At 41.5% G+C, this 19155-nt stretch overlaps 3 protein-coding genes across 5 annotated transcripts in view; all 3 read right to left on the bottom strand.

Annotated features, from left to right (window-relative positions):
• Window positions 1-894: 894 nt before the first annotated feature.
• Window positions 895-5583, bottom strand: pdrg1 (p53 and DNA-damage regulated 1). The gene is made up of 5 exons (XM_086167748.1): window positions 5447-5583; window positions 3891-3966; window positions 2590-2664; window positions 2426-2506; window positions 895-1203 (listed from the first exon to the last, which is right to left on the bottom strand). The coding sequence occupies exons 1-5, from the start codon at window positions 5528-5530 to the stop codon at window positions 1121-1123; spliced, it is 399 nt and encodes a 132-aa protein (XP_086023874.1). The 5' UTR covers window positions 5531-5583; the 3' UTR covers window positions 895-1120.
• Window positions 5584-6871: 1288 nt separating this feature from the next.
• On the bottom strand, window positions 6872-12295 carry LOC147222277 (uncharacterized). 2 transcript variants are annotated; one of them, XM_086168583.1, is made up of 4 exons: window positions 11436-12295; window positions 11197-11266; window positions 10177-10241; window positions 6872-9498 (listed from the first exon to the last, which is right to left on the bottom strand). In XM_086168583.1, the coding sequence occupies exons 1-4, from the start codon at window positions 11561-11563 to the stop codon at window positions 8268-8270; spliced, it is 1494 nt and encodes a 497-aa protein (XP_086024709.1). In that variant the 5' UTR covers window positions 11564-12295; the 3' UTR covers window positions 6872-8267. The 2 variants fall into 2 exon arrangements, with proteins under 2 accessions (XP_086024709.1, XP_086024710.1); XM_086168584.1 differs by having other exon boundaries at window positions 6872-9432.
• Window positions 12278-19155, bottom strand: part of aldh1l1 (aldehyde dehydrogenase 1 family, member L1) — a 25582-nt gene continuing 18704 nt past the window's right edge. For both annotated transcript variants that reach the window (XM_086168581.1, XM_086168582.1), the window contains 14 exons: window positions 18978-19125; window positions 18781-18900; window positions 17935-18062; window positions 17474-17624; window positions 17316-17386; window positions 16900-17005; window positions 16699-16786; window positions 15998-16091; window positions 15812-15911; window positions 15633-15731; window positions 14615-14780; window positions 14421-14526; window positions 13608-13807; window positions 12278-12772 (listed from right to left, as the gene is read on the bottom strand). In XM_086168581.1, coding sequence (XP_086024707.1) covers window positions 12717-12772; window positions 13608-13807; window positions 14421-14526; window positions 14615-14780; window positions 15633-15731; window positions 15812-15911; window positions 15998-16091; window positions 16699-16786; window positions 16900-17005; window positions 17316-17386; window positions 17474-17624; window positions 17935-18062; window positions 18781-18900; window positions 18978-19125 — 1633 coding nt within the window. In that variant the 3' untranslated portion in view covers window positions 12278-12716. The remainder of the gene's footprint in view (window positions 12773-13607; window positions 13808-14420; window positions 14527-14614; window positions 14781-15632; window positions 15732-15811; window positions 15912-15997; window positions 16092-16698; window positions 16787-16899; window positions 17006-17315; window positions 17387-17473; window positions 17625-17934; window positions 18063-18780; window positions 18901-18977; window positions 19126-19155) is intronic.

Genomic DNA, 19155 nt, shown 5'->3' with positions numbered 1-19155 from the left:
TTGCTTTTGTTATTGATTTAATGTAGCATGTTGCGGTTTCTGATCTCTTTAGAGACACTAGTGCTGACAAAAAGATGGAATGAAGATGTGGAAGGAATGTTTGGGAGCGAGGAGGATGGATAGGATCAGGAATGAGTCTGTCAGAGCACGTTAGGCGTTCTGGAGATAAAGTCAGACTGAGACGGTTTGGACATGGACAGAGGACGGATGGAGAAGATATTGGTAGGAGGGAGCTAAGCTTGGAGCTGTCAGACAAGAGGTCTAGAGGAGATTTATGCATGGAGCAACAGTGGACATGAAGTCAGTTGGTGTGAGAGAATAGGATGCAGAGGAGATGGTTAGTTGGAGGCAGATGATTGGCTATGGTGGCCTCTAAGGGTAACAACCAAGAGGCAAGGAACAAGTAGTTAATATTTTTTGTCTGTTCGGTCAGTTGTCACATTACAGAAGAACCTGAGCCAATAACCTAGGGATTTGAAGCTGCATCTGGGTTTATTGGAGATCAGTAACATAATCCGCAGCAACAAGGCTTTTAACTGGAATCCACCTGACTGGAGTGACGTTCCTGCTGGAGCTGCCCGCTTTCAAATAGCCCAGACTTTCAGGCCTTTGTCCACCACTACACAAGTAATGGCTTGTTTGGGTGCACACGTCTGAGAACTGGAACACCTTTTGCCCAAAAACCCTATGTGTCCGCTGCGCTCTCAGAGGTGCAGGAGCCCGTTTTTTTGAGTTAGTCAGGATGAGGACTTTTTTTTTAAATTCAACCTACAGAATCAAGATTTGTACTGGAACATGACTTTCCTCTTCACTGTTGTGTCTAGAACTGAGTTCATTGCAAATATTTGATATTTAAAAATAAAAAAGGACAAAGATGCTGTCAGTCAGTGCCACTCTTAAACCTATATACATTTATTACATACGGTTGAGAAACTGAGAGTAAAATAAACATTGAAATGATAAATTAAATGCCACATTATGTACACTGTTCATCTGGCCTACAATGAAATTGGGGCCTAAAGGTGACTCACAGCCAGTGATACCATAGGGCGGTGTGGGTAGGCGGCCGCCTGGGAGGGTTACCGCGGGTCATGAGATGACTGAACCTGGGAATGTGATGTCACCTCTTAAACAGGCTGTTCATGGCTCTGACTTCTTCACCAGACAGAGGAGAGAGATTATATCCCCGGAGCTCGGGTTTCCCTGAGAACACACACACACACTCTGCTCACTTTGACATGTCAGAGGACATGGCGTTCGGAAAACAGCAGGAAAAATGCATTCATAAATAAATATTTTCCTTCCTCTTCTTCCAGCCATGTGCTGGAACTTCACTATTGTCTAACTGGGGGGTCGGTAACCTTCACCGTTCAAAGAGCCACTTGGACCCGAAACGAAAACACTGGGAGTCACAAAACCCTTTTGACATCAAAAATGGAAAAACATATATGCAATAATATCTTTTTCCCCCTACATGCTATGTATAAAAAAAATATACTTTGTTGCAGTCGTGAAATCAATGAACTGCTCCTGGGAAAAGTTGCATGCAAAAAAAAAACCCTTTGAACTCCGAAAAAAAAACATTGGGGTGAAGATTATGTTCAGATAAAAGAATGTATACTTGAGTTGTCCTTGTATTTACAAAATATAAGGCTAAACTTAAATTATCCTTCAGCAGCAAACCAAAACTGTCATCTTTTTATGGCCTGTACTGGGCCAATGCAGTCAACTGCCACTGCAAATAAAAAGTAATATTTCACTGAACACTTCAAAATATATATTTGTAAATGAACGCCAAGTAAAAACCTATTTTACTTGTTTAATGTGACTTATGCTCCTAAATGTCAGTGCAGAGTGTCTACACGTCAAGGCCACAAAACCTCAATGAATTGTGTCACTGGGCAGATGTCATTTCGATTTTTTAATTTTATTTGTATTTTATTCTCCAAATTTACATAAAAAAATGAACAAACTAAAATAAAATTAATTCAAATGAAATACTCAAGTATACTCTACTACTCTATTGCAGCTCTGGAGCCGCGGGCTGCTGACGCCTGGTCAAACTGGAATGAAACTGCAGTATAGAAAGCAGATGTCCTTCCGCGAATTGCATAGCTTTTCTACAGTGCAATCACTATGGGCCGTTTGAAAACAACACGCTGTGTTTAAAAAAAGATAAACCCCTTAAACTGAGGGTTAAATACAATTCAACAGTTATCACATCTTGGTTTCTTCTATTTATATTGGCTATGGTTTCAGAGGAAATGTGATAAAAATAAAAATACCATTGCCGTCAAAAGAATTATTTACCGTATGTAAACCTCCCTGCCCTCACACCTGATAAGGAGTCATAACCCAACCAATTTCCCCGCATGTGATAGTAAAAAAGAAAAAAAAAAAAGCGCAGTGTGCGATCTCTCCATACCCTGCATCTCGCTGAGGTGATTCACTTTAGTCTTCAGTTCCCTGCGGAGGTTGTCGATCTCTTTGTCCAACTGCTCTTGATCTACAGACGGCAGGGAAACACATTACTCGCGCCGGCCGGTCCGCTCACAGGCGAACTTTGTCTCACAGTTGACGGGTCTGTACCTTTCTGGACCATCTCCAGTGCCTTGGATCTGGGAAACTTGATGAACATGTTTCCAAAGCAAACCTTTACCTTTGCTGTGAGAGAAAGCATTAAAACTGTTGACATAATTGACTTGTGGATGGAAAATAACACACATTACATAAATTGAAGCAAAGCACGTTCGCCTGATGTTGTTTACTATCAACACAGCAACATGAGAATCAGGTAATAAGATAAATTACGGGGGGAAACTCCTTTCGGTATGACGGTAGTTTGTGGTGATATAAGAATATGTGTAAATCTTATGGGAAAACAGGAGTGTGTTGTTATTATGAATTTTCAAATTAACTTGTGTGTGTAACCGGATCGTACTGCTCCTGTTTATTTTGTACTGAACTGCATAATGTGAACACACAGTGAAACTGAGTATTAATTTGACTTAAAAAAAAAATCTGCTAGCTTTGACTCCTTCAGACACTGTTACAAGATTGTTTAACGCTAATCCTGTCATTCATCCATGTTTTTGTGCAGGTACGCTGTTTCTAAAGTGTAAAAGGTTCATCTACAAGGTGGAACAGGTCAGTGATGGTACACAGTAAATTTCGACAGAAAATAAATAAGTTTAAATAAACAATTTAAACCAAGACATATCAAGGACTACATAAGGACTACACTACATATCAAGGACTACAAAAAACCTTCAATTTAAAATATATAAAGACCATTTTTAAAAGGACCTTCATTTCTTTTCAATGTTAATTATTTGAAAATCTCTGACACTCCAGGTGCAAAGATGCCTGGCAGCAAATACCTGAGCTGTCATTAATGTATAACAACTCGGTCAAACAGATAAACTGAGTAAGCTGGTATGTTTGCAATCAAATCCCCTGCCAATAAAGCTGGTTGTTAAAAAAATAAGAAAGAAAAAATAGGTTGAACATTATCAATGTGTGACAAATGCTCTGCTTGAATTTGGAAAATGGCCCAATGACACATATTCGGTGCATTTCCAGCAAAGCTAGGACTGAGATGCAGAGGACTTTTTTTCTTGCAGACATTCAGGGGTTAAATCTGGTTGATTTTAGGACTTCAAACTATTTTTACATCATTCTTACCATAATTTTATCAGGCTTTTTTGCCTATTGACCGTAAGGCTTCTTTTGATGAAATCTACAACTTGAACCGTAAACTAAAATTCATTTCAGTGTTAGTTTGATTTGGAAACTGATTATCGGATATTCTAAAAAAGCAAGCGCTCAATGCCAGAACGGGTGTGGTGTAACAGCACCCGAGCCTCATGTCACCACATCCTGTCACTAACCTGAATCTGACATTTCATTCCTCAGTGCATTTAGAGCTTCTCTGTTCCTGTTTCTCTTCGTGTCCAAGGTCACGATCTGGAAGAACGGCGGTCTGCAGTAAACTCTCAAACCAGTTGGGCAGATACAGGCAAACCATAAACGACTACAAATGTTCATCACATGTGTTTGAGAAGTGATCATCAACATCTATGAGATTAACTTTATTTGAATTGAAACTTACATACAGCATATTACTGAACATATGTTAACAGTGCATTTGCACAAACCCCAAATAAACAATAAAAGCAGACAAAGAAAGCTGAGGGGAAGAGAAATTGACACATTCTAGTCACTTTATAAGACGATAGAACAATCTTCACCCCATGAATGTTCTTATTTAATAAATGCTTCATAAAATATGCAGAAAATTCCTGATTTTGTCGACACGTCTCCTGTCACGAGGCTCCCCTTACTTTAAAGGGGATTTCCTCTTTATTTTCCTTTGGTCTATAGTGTCTCTGGACCATCATGTGCTAATGCAGAAATAGGTAGGATGAGTGTTTGTAAAAGGGGGAGAAAGTACTGTATGTGTGTTTAGAAAATAAATCAGAGGCGACAACAAAATTAAGATTTATCAGATAACAACCGAGAAAATGAAGGAATGCCATCTAGAACTCCCTGGAACCTATTCATTTTTTTGATTTCTTAAACCAAGGAGTTTATTAAACTGCCCCTAAATGTGCTGCCCAGATTATAGTCAGTGAAGGCCTGCTGTTTTTTGTTTGTTTTAATTGTTGTTGTTATTTGGCAAAAGTAACTCGTTAGAAATTTCTGCTTCAATATAAGGGGTCATGAATATAGTCATCAAGCGTCTAAATGGAGCAGCAACCTTCCTGCGATAAGGTTAATCCTACGGTAGATGTGTGGACTTGTAGCTTGATGGATGAAACGCATAATAATGAAAACTGGACCAGAATCAGGTAGTGAAAATGTGGAAGCAGTGACAACATGCAGTGTGAGAACATGACAATACATTTCAAATGTAGTATTGTACACAGACAGGAATGAGATACAATGCATGGTTATTTCATATAAGACTGACATCGATACAAGAATAGCCGATTTCTATATTTTCTGTAATTCTATATTTTCTGAACCTTCTGAAACCACCAACTGAAAGAAAACAATATTGAAGAATAAAATAGAATTTGCTTGGACCCGAATTCAAGTGTGAAATGTTGGCGTGAACTGGATCATGACATGTTTTCAACGTTGCCCCGAAACGCCAGGTTTGTTTCATTAAAAAATTGTGTCTGTCAGATTTAGTTTTTGGGGAACAGAATGGCAATTTGGATAAAACACGTATTGCATCGTATAGTTTTTACATCAATGTGTTTCCCCCCACAGATTTGGAGCAATCAATGCAAAATAAAGAAACTGTAGCCATACGGAGCAACTTTAGCACGTTAGCATTCATTTAGCTAGCTTCCGGTCACAGCGCTAATGGCTACCGCATCAGGCTATAATTAGCAACATCTAGAAAAAAAAAACAAATCATACGGTTTGCTTTCCATACCTGTTGTTTGCTGCTAAGAATATCCTCTGCCGCCTCTTCCACCTCCTGTAGATACTCGATAATGCGCTGCGACGTCGCATCCATGTTGCCTTATGTTTTGTGTTACTATAAAAATACGTCCGTCGGGAAACAACGATTATAAAACAGGAAGTACCGACTTGTAACTTCGTTGTTTGGAGGAATTACAAACCCTAGTTTGTCAGTCCGTGTGCAATTGTTTCTACTGTTTAAAAAAAAAAAAAAAAAAAAAAAATATGAGAAAAAGCAAGCATGTAAGATATGCATGCCTTTTTTTTTAATTTCTTTACTCTGGGTTCAATGCTTATATGGCATTTTCATTACCTAAGTGCTTTTGTGGAATAGCATCCATGCAAAGCACTAACAGAGCCAGCTGGTGATAAAGGGTCTTGCCCAAGGACACATCGGTATGCAGAAAGGAAGAGCTTGGAATCGATCCACCAGCCTTCAAATTGGAGGGCAACACACTACCAACAGAGCCACAGTCATCATCTACATAAATTTGGTCATTGAAGCACATGGGGAATGAAGACTGCCCTATGTGGTCCAATTGTAAACAGGCAAGCTACTGTTGCTCAAATTGCTGAAGAAGTTAATGCTGGCTCTGACAGAAAGGTGTCCAAATACATAGTACATCGCAGTCTGTCGCGCATGGGGCTGCATAGCCTCAGACAGGTCAGGGTGTCCGTGCTGACCCCTGTCCACTGACAAAAGCGGCATCAGTGGATACGTGAGCAACAGAACTGAACCATGAAGCAATGCAAGAAGGTGGCCAGGCACAACTGCATTGCTTACCAGGGACACTCAGCACCAGGATGCACTATGGGACGGAAGTAAGCTGATGGAGGCAGAGTGATGCTTTGGGCAATGCTCTGCTGGGAAACCTTAGGACTTGCCATCCATGCGCATGTACCGCCTACCTAGGCATTGTTGCAGATCATGGGCCCTCTTTCATGGGAAACTTGCAGGATTTACAAAGATCAGTCAACTTCTTGCTGCCAGACACCACAGCACACCCTCGGGAGTGTAATAGAGTCCACGCCTCGATGGGTCAGTACTTTTCGGCAGCAAGAGGCAGACCAGTACAACATACCTGAGGTGTGTCTTTTGTCTACATATATCTTGACTCATTCCATCCAACAAATCATCAGTTCTCAAATTTGATCTGCAGTTTTCAAGGAAACTCAGTGGCAGGTTAACAGGATTTAGTTTTCCTGCCTGAAATTATGATTTTGACTACTTAAAAAAAAAAGAGTTTAAAATCTGTATAATTTGGTCAGAGAACCAAGGAAGTGCCAGCAGAAAAAGTGCTGTACTCATTTGATCGACTATTTGATGCAAATTGAGGCTTGGAAAACCCTGAATACAAAGAAGTGCTTACGGGATTAATATATGTGACAACAAATGTTTTTCAATACAGATTCTGAATATCTGTTTATTATTCCAATATAGCACCGAGAAAAAAAGGACAAGGGTGAGACATTTAAAACATTTGTGATATTTTCAACAAAAAACTATCTACCGAAGGGAGAGCAAAAACTCGATCAGACGGACATCAAAATTGTATGATTTCAACTGTTCGGCTATATAAATGAATACATAGATAGACAAATAAATAGACATTTAACATATTTTCAACAATACATTCTAAAATATCAGGAAATAAAATAAGCAGCCGTGTACCTTAAAATCAGCTAAAAAGATAATTTGATCAAACATTAGTAAACATCTGTAAGTGACAAAAAAATCTGAAAACCGCAATGACAAGAAAATTGCCATTCATTTTTTTCATTGTCATTTGACAGATGATATATGTTAATATAGTTTTGATGCAGGTTCATAATGCTTTGTTTTTCAATGTTCTTGAATCTTTTGACCAAAAAATGTAATATGAGTGGATGGTTGCGTGTGTGCATGCATGCATGTGCATGGGCACATGGGGATGTAGTATTACAGTTTTGAACATACAGGTGCATATCAAACAATATACAAGTGCATTTTAATCATTCAGTCAACAAGTCAAAGATGGATGCATTTGAAATGAATAGAAAAATATCAGTATTAATCAGTCTTGCCAGATGTTTTTTTTTTTAATTAATTTATATTTCCTATCTGTCAATGTCACTTTGTTGTCTGAAAAGCTGTTTACTGTTTAGCTCATGATACTTAAATCCAAAATAAGAGAAAATTGATCACGAAAATTTTTACCACAAAGTGAGTGACCGACATTTAAAAAAAATATTTATCCTGAGGTTTTTCCCCAGATTTTTTTTCTCCAAAATTTAAGAAAAAAAAATCATGAATTAATTTATTTTTGTTCACTCCATCTTAATGATTATGATACAAACTAATATTTGGGGAAGGAGATTTAAAGGTATTCACATTCAATATTCTAAGTGTTGTGTGTGTTAGAACAATGTTGGCCAGTGGAGTATTGTTAAAAAAAAAACTTGTGCTGACCATCCCATATTTGACTCACTGTAAATATTGTTCATTTTTAGCCAAAATCACCATCAAATATGTTCGGATTACATATTTTACAGTGACCCAACAATTTACACCTACAGTGTTACAAAATTACAGTATACAAAAAGGCAGTAACATGAAATCTGTGAAACCAGATCACCTACTCTGAATGATTGAGTTAACTTTATTTTACTTTACTTCAATTTAATCTAATTTAATCTAATTTAATTTAATTTAGTTTCTTGTGCTTCTGTTGACTCATTCAAATGAGTGATTAGACACATTCACAATGTAATAAGACATTACATGAATGTCTTTGCAGTGGTTGGAGTTGTTGTTATGTAACAAATTCAACCTGTTTGTGCCGGTTACTTCTGCTGATGTAAGAATACTTGGATCCAGGCAAATTATCCATTATTGCTGCCACAGCATCCGGTTTGATCTCACGCTCCCTCAGCTCTGCTCTTCTCCATTCTCGCCTCTGCTCTGAGCCACTCCTCATCCTGCAGCCCACTGTTGCCCTGTGGTCCGGGTGAGCTCCACAAATGCCCCGTTCCTTGGCAGAAGGGTTGTTCTTGGCATTCGGACCCTGAGGTGGATTGCGAATGTTGCCAGATGCCTGCATCCTCTTCAGATGGCTGCTGGTCCGTGCAGGGCTGCTGTCCCTGAGGCGTCCCAAGCCTCTCTCTGAGAAATGGACCCGGCTCTCACTGTAGCTCCTCCTGGGAAGTGGCGCCGGTCCCTTGTGCGCCTCCAGCGGGCTGAGCCTGGACTGGCGGCCGTGGTTGTGGGTTGAGCGGCAGCATGGCACAGAGCTGTAACCGGACAGGAGGGTGGAATGTCCGGCCAGTGAGGACAAGAAACTGAGGGGGAAGCCACGCTGACACTGGAGTATACACTTGGGGGAGCTGAGGCGCAACGAAGTGGCAGCGGCAGTTGACCTGTTGTTGCTCAACGTCACGTCCGACGCGATGGATTTCCTGCTCTCCTCTTGGAGCGTCTGGATCTGCTGCCACTCCAGATGCAGCAGCCGCTCCAAGTACCTCTCCAGCGGACCCACCAGGCGTGGTCGCGAGGCCCCTCGGCCCTCTGTGTTGTAGAAAATTGCCAGCTGTGTGAGGCTCCAGGAATTGAACGGCGGCGGCAGGAAGTCTGGATAGTTAAATTCCGCATGGGCTCCCTGTGCTTTTGATCTGCAGCCACGGGACAGACGGCCATCTTCTTGGATCTCCGGCTGCAGCTGCATTTGAGGAGGTTCGCCAGCAGGAGGCAGAGCTGGCCCTCGCTCCGTATCGGACAGGTCGGTGTCGCTGTCAGCATCCCCTCCGCACAGCGGAGAAGAGCTGGAGTCAGAGGGGCGGCAAGAGAGACCAGCCTTGGTTTGTTGACTTGCTCTGTGTTTCAGCTGTGTGGAGCACAAGATGTCCTGCGGTGCCACCCGCTGCTCCGGCCTGTCCTCTGCAGGGCCAGATGAAGGACGGGACTCTGAGCTTCCCTGAGAACTAAACACAAAATGGATTTCTTTATGGGAGCAGCTCCCTTCCAGAATGCCACAGACTTCTTCAGCCCTACAATAATGATATTTTTGAGAAGTCTCTATCAGATGCGGTATAAGATAAGATAGCCTTTATTGATCTCACAACAGGGAAAATCAATTGTCACAGCAGCATTACATGGTGCAAATAGTAATAAGAGAAATAGACTGTAAAATATATACAATACAAAAATAAAAGTAATATCCCAGTCTAGTGTGTGAAGCTCATTTAGCAACAAGGCATGTTGGGCCAGCTTATTCACCGAGATCAGGCAGTTGTGGGTTCAATATGCTGTACAACTCCAAGCTTTCAGGTATCTGGCAGGTTTGGTCCAGATCATATTGGATATGAGATGGTGTCTACTCTATACAAAGTCCATCCCAATTGTCATTGGGCGAAAGGCGGGGTTCATCCAATCGCCAGTCAGTCAAAGAAACATATGATCACTAACGGACTTTTTCACACTTCTGGGCAATTTAGGGTCTCCAGTTGGCGAGCTCTTTTTGGTCAGTAAGAGGAAACCTGAGGAAACTCACGGAGACGAAGGGAGAACATGCAAACTCCACACAGAAAGATCCCCTGGCAGAATCGAAGCAGGGACCCGCTAGCTTGGAGACGTGAATACAAACTCGCGTAAAGTGAATGATTGTTTCAAACAATCAAAACTCTACCTAGCAGAATCCCTCAGTTTGTGGGAAATGATCATCTTACTTGTGCTGAGATGTGGATGAGGTCACCGTGGCGTTGGGCTTGTGCTTCCTTCTCTGAGGCGGCCTCTACCAAAATATCGATGTTATGAATGCCATATATTTTCAAAGTGATCGGTTAAAAGAATCATCTGCCTAGCTTGAAAAAGTACAAGCCACTTAGGCAACAATCTAATTACATGCAGGTTTTTCGCCCGCATTAAGTTCTGGCGCCAAACTTCAACAGTTAGATGATTGATGGAAACCAGTCTTTGCAGTAGCAAATGAAAGAACAGTGATTTTGTTGTGTCAGTTTTTGGTTGTTTAGTTAAAATCACACAATTAAATTTTGTTAACATCAATTGACCAAATTTCTGAAGAGCTTGAGAAAATTATGATGAGGAAATTCTAAGGAGGTTCTCCAAATTAATTTTCTGGGGGGTGGGGGGTGGGGGTTGCAAAAATGACTTTAAAATCAAAGAAAAGGGGGCACACACTAGTTTTTCTATTTTTGCTCGATGTTTGTGTGAAAGCATTCAGAATAATGTCACTGGTGTTTTTTTTTCTTTTTTTCTTTTGTCAATTTGTGTGTGTCAAAATATTAACTGTCTATTGAGGTACAGAATGTGTGTGTTTTTGCTTTTGAATAAATACATAAATAATCCACTTCCTACATAAAACAGTGGCTTCAATATTGGTACATTTATCCAATTTATCTTATTTAGAGCAATCTTTGAAACCCCTGAAAGATCTAGACCACTAGTGAATCACTGATTTCACTTGTATCGGGTAAGCATTCAGAATGATATCATTGGGGTATTATTTTTTATTTGGTCAATTTCTGTGTGGCAAAATATTAACAACCTGTCTAAGGAGATGCAAAATGTGTGTTTACACCTTTAAAGAAATGAATAAATAATTTGCTTCCTTGAGAAAAAAATGTGGCTTTATTATCGTAACATTTAATCCAATTTCTAATATTTTGAAGAAATATGAAATACCCGAACCACTCGTAAACAACAGCCAGTTTGACCTACATACTCACCCTGTCGCCCTCCGGGGCAGGGAGGCTGCTCCGCGGCTTCCTCTGCGGCTGCCGCCGACCCATCTTCGAGCTTGAAAACAACGGATACACTCGGTATTAACAATAAAAAAAACGAACAAAGGGATTTGTTCTAATCCTGCGCTGATTCCAGCTGCGTATTCCGGGGTAGAAAAACAAAAACGAATCTGTCTGTAAGCCGTTAAGGTGGTCGGAACCCAGCCCGAGAGCACCGAGTCTACCTGGGCGCCGTGTCCGGCCCGCAGCCGCTGTCCGCCGGCTTCCCCCTTCGCTCCCCGCCGACGGGGCCGCGCTCCAGGCGGCACCGAGGACGCTGCGCCAGTCGCTCCTGCAGCAGGATGGAGCCCATCCCCGCTTCCGCGACCGCCAATGGGAGGATGGAGGTGGGGGGAACGGGAAAAGATGAAGGGATCACCGCCGGGAGGAGAGGGAGGAAAATCCCACCACCTTTTTTTTTTTTTATTAATGTTGTTTGCTTGAGGTTTTAACCGCCGCGGGTGGGAGGAGGCGAAGCTCCGCCTGGCGCCTCTTTAATCCCTATTGAATAATTCATTGGCCAGTGAACAGATTGATTAGAAATAAATCTCACTAAAATTGATCAACCTCGAATATAAGATATAAATATATATATATAAAAACATATATGTGTGTATACACACACATATACAAACGTACATATATATATACATACACACCACCCCAAAGCTACATATTTATATGCGCAAACATATATAATGGATATATATTGTGTGTAGAATGCACAAAAGCAAAATATATAGCTATGTATATTCTAGAAGAATGTATATATACATACATATACAATATATGACAGAATGAATATGTATATTCTTAAAATTTTGCATTTACTTTAAGTTAAGCATATTTTGACTTTTGGCAAGTAGTCTCAAAATCATTAAAAAAAAACCCGAAATGAGAAATGAAAAAGAGGATGAAGAGCAAAAAGAACACAATCAGCAAAACAAATGTTTGACAAAGTTAAAAATCTGATAGTTGAGCAGTTTAAAGCAGCTGGTTTTGTCACGGCCGCGTGAAGTGAACACACTTTTTTTTTTTCGTAAAGTCAATTTAATCCAGCTTTTCATTAGAAATAGATTCAACTGAGGACTACAAAACTACATATACAAATTTAAGTTTCAGTATGAACATGTTGGGGTTAATCAAGTGGAAATTATTGGAGTCAGGAGACAGCAGGTAGAAGGAGGTGCTCAGTATTTCCTTTAGACTTTCCTGACTTAATGTTAGCCATATAAAATTTCAACAAAGTATCCAAAACACAATCAGTCATGTCAACATTCAGAGATTCACTTTAGTCATAACACAGCCATTACATAATGAGGTGTTTCATCTATTATTGAGGTCAAAGGATTAGCTCTCGTCTATACCCAGGGCCAGAGATGGCATTAAAACACAGATGCGCGCGCACACACACACACACACACACACACACATACACACACACACACACACACACAGGTTTGAGTTCAGTACTCAATGGTCACAGCCTTGGTCTTCAGGTATTCGTTGAGAGCCTCTTGTCCTATACGGAGGAAACAAGCCACTTTAGATTAAGAAGTTGTCCACATGCCTACAGTGATTGAGATGCTTTTCAGTTAGCGCTGCCAGTAAAGCAGAAAAAAGTGGAATTTTATTTTCCTTTCTGTTGCTAAATGACCTTACAAAAATCACACTTATAAGATGTCTTAAGAATCTAATCTGGGTTAAAGGTGTCCAACAACTCAAACACGATTGGTTGTATGAGATGGTTAAGCTCATAAAAAGGGAGTTTACCAACACCCTACTTTAAGTTGAATAATGATGCATATGCATGACTTCCGTAAAGACCTACTCGGACCTATAGAGGTTGATCAGTTAAGACAAAGAATGATGACCGCCGCTCACACTGCAGACTGAAACCAACTGCTTCAGTCAGTTAAACATGTGATGCCATTGTTTCTTTTTTGAGCCTGGAAACATCCTAGAACTTCCTGTCCGTTGCACAGATTCCTCTTGTTTATCTACTATGCTACTGCTAATGGGTCTCGTGTATCGTTTTGTACTCATTGCATGAGTCAGCCTCGGACACTGGAAACGGAAGTGCTGTGCTGAATAAGAGATATGGCCGGACTGTGGTCAGGCCAAATGCATCGTGCATGACATACACTGACATTCAAATGGTGGCCTTTATCATCCGCAATCAGCCATTCAGGGGTTGGAGGCTACTTCTCGGGTCAAGATTATTAGCTTTTTGAATGCTTCTATCTGCTATCTTTGCTACACGAGACTGATAAACATATATCAGTGCAGTGAAACAAACACCAGGCATGCAAGCAACCATGCGTTGTGCATCGAAGAGCAGAGGCTCCGTTCCTTACCCAGGTCTTTGCCGAAACCGGACTGCTTGAAGCCTCCGAAAGGCGAGGCTACGTCGGTCTTGTTGTAGGTGTTCACAAAGACGGTCCCGGCGTTGAGCCTCTCACTCACGTACAGCGCTTTGCTGATGTCCCGTGTGAAGACGCCCGAGGCCAGGCCGTACTCTGTGGCATTGGCCCTTCGCAGGACATCGTCCACCTCACTGCGGTGAGGGAAGGGTATAACAAGCATTTATTCCATTTCTGACATTCAATATGAACTATTTCTCATAGTGAGAGAGCTTTCAAATAAAACAATGGAATGCTTTTGGCTTTTTAAATTCTTTTAGACTCTTCACCAACTTTCTTCAGCTCATATTCCCTTTTTTTCTTTTGATACATTTCATTTAAGTGGAGGTCATCCAGGTCACGGTGAATTCTTGTTAAAATCTTCTTGTCGTGGCAACTGGTCTTGAATTTCTTAACTTGAAGATGTTTCAGTCCTAAACTGAAGGAGTATCTCAGATGAGGGGTGAAATGTCTTCAAGAGAAGAAATTCAAGTCCAGTTGCCAGGACAAGAAGATTTAGGCAAGAATACATTTCATTTAACCTTTTCTATCTACAGTTTTGAAATAAATGAAAATAAAATGTAATAATTAAAGAATAGTTCTGTTCATGAGAATGATAAAAGTGGCTATTATTTCACGCTGCACTATATTATTTCACAATCTGTATAAAAAGTATTTGTCGGGCACAAATATATATATATATATATAAAAAACAACAATTTTGGGATGCTAAAAGAACACTCTGGAACAATGTTTGAATAAACCTACCCGCCCTTGAACTTGGAAATGATCATGACGGGCCCGAACGACTCCTCTTGAGCGATGTACATGTCGTCTTGCACGTCAGTAAACATGGTCGGTTCGAAGAAGAAACCTTGCAAGGCGTGAATAGATAGAGCTGTTACGAGAGGCAGAGGAGGTCGGGGGCGGACCACTTTGACGGACCCACATCGAGGACTTACCTGCTCTCTCCACCCTTTTGCCCCCGCAGACCAGAGTGGCCCCCTCCTTCACACCAATCTCACAGTACTCCACCAGCTTGTCCAAATGTGCCTTGTGGTTCTGGGGGCCGTGATCTGTGGAACGATCCAACGGATCGCCGATCTTCATCTTTTTCATCTCGTCAACCTGAGAGAAATGCATGTATCTTCAAAAACTATGAGGAGATTCAGTAAGTAAGTTCTTTGAAAGTAAGTAAGCTTTATTTGCAATTTCTTCTTATTTGCCTTTCGTTTGCTCCATAAGAGGGTGACCACAGCAAATCAACAGCCTCCACCTAACCCTGGCCTCTGCATCCTCCTCTCTCACACCAGCTAACTTCATGCTCCATTTCATTTGCTAAGTTGCACAGCAAAAGCCTTGTCAGACTTTTTTTTTTGCTTTTCAAGAAGGTCAGAGGGCCTTTGCATAACAACGATGAGCTTTAGATCGTAGAGCACTAGTTGAGATATCAAGAGACAGTGGATAAAGGAAAAGCTAGTGGGTCAAGCATTAAACTCTTGAGGCGCACCGAAGGTCAACAGAGCAGTTGCAGATAAAATCAATGATGGCGACGTGAAGGCCTCGGGGAAAGGGTCAGCTGGTGGGAGGACTGGTTCAGAGCCTGTTTTTGAATTAGGTGGAAACTTTGCTTTGGAGCAACTGAACCAAATCTCGTACATTGTGTCTATGGCTTTCATTGATGCTGGAAACTCACAAAGAACCACTTGGCAATTCATACATAACCTGAACCCATCTTTACTCTTCCTTATCATAAGACTCACTGTTCATCTTTCATAATACAAATATCCTACTATGCATGTTTTTTTCATTTTCCTATTATATAATGGCAGGGCATTTGGCTATTTGTTGCAGAGATTCTGATCGGTTGAAAAATGAGAATAGCTGATCTGATCAAAGGGGAATATTTTTAGGCAATTTGAGGTTCAAAGTTGTGTTTGTGTGTCCGATTGAGTGTATAAATGCTTAAGAGGTACAAACCACTCTTTCCACAAACAGGTCATGAATGCTGTCTTCTACAAACAGTCTGCCAGCTGCAATGCAGTTCTCTCCTTTGTTGAAGAACACTGAGCTCATACCCTAGAGTACACAAAAACACAACAGTGTCATCAGCATTACCATGGAATTGTGCAACAACATGCTCCTGTGTGAGTGCTCACCATGCGCACAGCCTTGTCCAAGTCACAGTCGCTGAAAATGAGGAGGGGGGATTTTCCCCCGAGCTCCAGGGAAACTTTCTTCACGTTACTGACGGCACAGCTTTGGATGGAGAGACAACGAGGTATGCATGAGCAGCAATGCTGAATCCTGGCCAGACAGCTCGGTAAAAGTCGTCCATTTCTCACCTCTTCATGATGTGTTTGCCAATTTCAGTGGAACCTGTGAAGCCCAGCTTGCGAACATCAGGGTGGTCGGACAGACGCTGACCCACCAAAGCGCCTACAAGAGTGAACGGACATGAGATACCACAGCAGTGGCTTGGAGTTGCACGTTTGACTAGAAAGACGGTAACTTTGTGTGCATCAGTGTATTATGCATGTTTTGGATCTGTAACTTTGCTAAAATGAGAAAAAAAAACACCAGGACCCTTTAAAAAAAGGACTTTACGGTAAATGTGATGGAAACAACTTTGCAGCAAAAAACAAACAAACAAACAAGAACTAGAAGAACTAAAAAACTGATCAATGAGATGCTGTTGAATGATTTGAGCAGCTTTGGGATATTTTAATATTCTAGCTAAACCATGCGGTAGACAATTCTTATCACTCAGCGTTTTCAATCAAAGGGAGTCGACAGTTCAACGACTGAACCACCCCAACCACATTTTGTTAATTGGTTACAATGCCAAAGTTATATGAGTTCCATGTTAAAGTGCAATGTTTTTTCCTGGTGTTTGTTGGAATGTTTCTTGGCAAAAACTACCAGGCCAGATTTCAATTAAAGTGCTCACCAAATAAGGATCTCCATGTTCTTCAAGTTGGTATACGTGTGTGTGTGTGTGTGTGTGTGTGTGTGTAAGTCCATGTGAGTGTGACATATTTCCTACCTGATCCAGGCAGAATATTTACCACTCCCTTGGGAATTCCTGCCCTTGCTGCTAACTCAGCAAACTTCAGTGCAGTCAGCGGCGTGACCTGAAACCGAAAAGAATCAATATACTTTTCCAGTTCATTGCGTTAAAAAGATGTATCTGTTGGCTGCAAACCCACAATTACAGGATTGGTACGACGCTGGTGTGCTGGCTAACCTGAGCGGGTTTGAGAACCACGGTGTTACCAGCTGCCAGACACGCTGCTGTCTTCCAGGCCAGCATCATCAGAGGATAGTTCCAGGGAATCACAATGGCACAAACTCTAGAAAGAAAGAAAGACAAGCACGTACTTTCAGTCTATTCCTGCGATATCAACAACACTGACAGCTGTCAAATAAACACACATGGAGATGCTAAAATGTCGTAACCTGTACAAGAGTCTTTACCTGCCCCTTTAAATTGGTCAGATTGTGCAACGTTATTCCATAAACAGACCACTCTTCCTCATATAGATGCGCATCACAAATGTAAGATAGTTGAATTCAGTCATTTAACTCAATAAAAGTATCATTTATGGGAAAGCATTGTTTATGAGAATTTTACAATAATCACTGTTACTATTGTTGTCTTACCCTATTGGCTCCTTCTTGGTGAAGGTCAGGTTTCGGTTGGGTCTTGCCTGGTTAATGGGGATGGTGCTACCCTGCAATTGTAATCATTTCTTAATAACAAGTCAGGTCCCATTCGCTCGTTCCACACATTTACGAGTCACAAAGTTTTGGTGCCTCACTTGGATTTTGTCACACCATCCAGCGAAGTAGCGGAAGGTCTGGATAGACATGCCCACATGAGTCTTGAGGGCCAGGGTGTACACGGCTCCGGAGTCGATCGCTTCAATTGTGGCCAGCTCCTCCTGGTGCTGTTCCATCAAGTCTGCCAGCCTGCAGCGAGGGAAGCAGCAGAAGGCCTGCATCATGGATAATGCTCAATACTGTGGCGGTGAAGGATCGGTCCATGTCACGAGTGACATGAGATTATATGCAATTTGTGGAGGAAAGCTTTAAAACTTCTCATTCAGGTGGAGTGAAGGTTTCCCCTCTGTAGCCATTTACAGAAATTGTGTTTCAACTGGCTTAAAAGAATATTTCTGCTCAAAAATGCTTTTTTCAAAAGTACAACTACATTGTGGTTTTGACAGAAGTTTCCCGCCGAATCAAACAAATCGATTGAATTTCCCGAGATATAACTGACCTGTAGATAAGTCTGCCTCTGTCTCTTGGATTCATTTTGCCCCACTCCCCTTCCTCGAAAGCCACCTTTGCAGCAGCCACAGCTTTGTCCACGTCACTTATCTGGGCCAGAGACACCTCGCAGATGGCCTGCGGGGTACGTGAGGAATAGTGAGCACAGTGCAAAAACAATTAACCTTGTAACGATTTTTTTCAGCAGTAATTATTCAGAGCGGTCCAGACCGTCTACAGAGGTCTCACCGCTTGCAGCTGAGGAGGCACTAAGGTGTAACTACCTGCCAGTAAAAGTGTTCCCACATGCTACTGATGAGGTACTAAGGAATTACTGTAGTACCATTAAACCGCCACTAATGTACACTAGGATATACCAACCTCGGGTGTAAGTGCTCCCACTTATGTGTTATTACCTGCCATCAGGACTCACCGATGTGTCATTATCCTGCCACGGGGTTGCTGCTTAGAACAAATCATCTAACTAATCTATCACTGATGCACCACCACCTGCCACCCATGTTCCACCCGCTGACATCCCATCAACAAGATAAGATAAGATAAGATAAGATAAGATAAGAACAACTTTATTTATCCCGAAGGAAATTGTTGTGCCAGAGTTTCAAGCAAAACATAACAATAATAGATAATAGTAGGAAGGATGGAGAATAAGAAATACAATAAAATATAAAGTGTCAAGCTTAAGGCTATCAAGTGTTTTAAGGTCTTAACAAGTACAAACATTTGAATATTCCCTTCGGCTGAAAGAAGAGGAACAAGTCAATAAGATGTAGCAACCTGACGCCACGGTGTAGCTGAGGTGTAAAGCTGTATCTCGCAAAACCCGGTCTCTTACCGTGCCATCAGTTGGGTTGATGGTCTTGTAGGTCTTTCCTCCCTCCGCGTCGACAAACTCCCCATCGATAAACAGCTGATGAGGCATCTTAATGGTCATGTTGTTGATGGTCTTCTCCACCTGAGCAATCAAAATGACACAGAGTCGAGTCGATTGCTGTGTCCGGAGAATGTCCGATGAGAACGGCTGTCACCCACGTAATCAACTTCTAATTCCTCTTCATCATCCTCCCCACGCAGCTTCCTGACACACATCTGGATGAAATCCTGGAAGGTGGTGTTCATGTAGACGTCTTCATTTTGCAGCAGGCAGTTACTCGCCCGCAGTTTGACCTCCTCTACCAGCCTGAAAGTAACCACATGAATTACACTTACA

Source organism: Fistularia commersonii, chromosome 21, assembly GCF_037954325.1.
Source record: "Fistularia commersonii isolate RoL2024-O1a breed Wild chromosome 21, RoL_Fcom_v1.0, whole genome shotgun sequence".
Taxonomy (NCBI): Eukaryota; Metazoa; Chordata; class Actinopteri; order Syngnathiformes; family Fistulariidae; genus Fistularia; species Fistularia commersonii.
Note: the sequence above shows the minus strand (reverse complement) of the source record. Positions and strands in the feature narration are given on the sequence as shown.

Coding starts and splice junctions, on each gene's coding strand:
- LOC147222277 (XM_086168583.1), bottom strand. CDS start 11,563: ATGGGCTCCATCCTGCTGCAGGAGCGACTGGCGCAGCGTCCTCGGTGC. Junction 10,242..11,196: donor CTGCCCCGGAGGGCGACAGG/GTGAGTATGTAG, acceptor ATATTTTGGTAG/AGGCCGCCTCAGAGAAGGAA. Junction 9,499..10,176: donor TCATCCACATCTCAGCACAA/GTAAGATGATCA, acceptor TCATTATTGTAG/GGCTGAAGAAGTCTGTGGCA.
- pdrg1 (XM_086167748.1), bottom strand. CDS start 5,530: ATGGATGCGACGTCGCAGCGCATTATCGAGTATCTACAGGAGGTGGAA. Junction 3,967..5,446: donor TTCTTAGCAGCAAACAACAG/GTATGGAAAGCA, acceptor CCGTTCTTCCAG/ATCGTGACCTTGGACACGAA. Junction 2,507..2,589: donor ACTGGAGATGGTCCAGAAAG/GTACAGACCCGT, acceptor TGCCGTCTGTAG/ATCAAGAGCAGTTGGACAAA.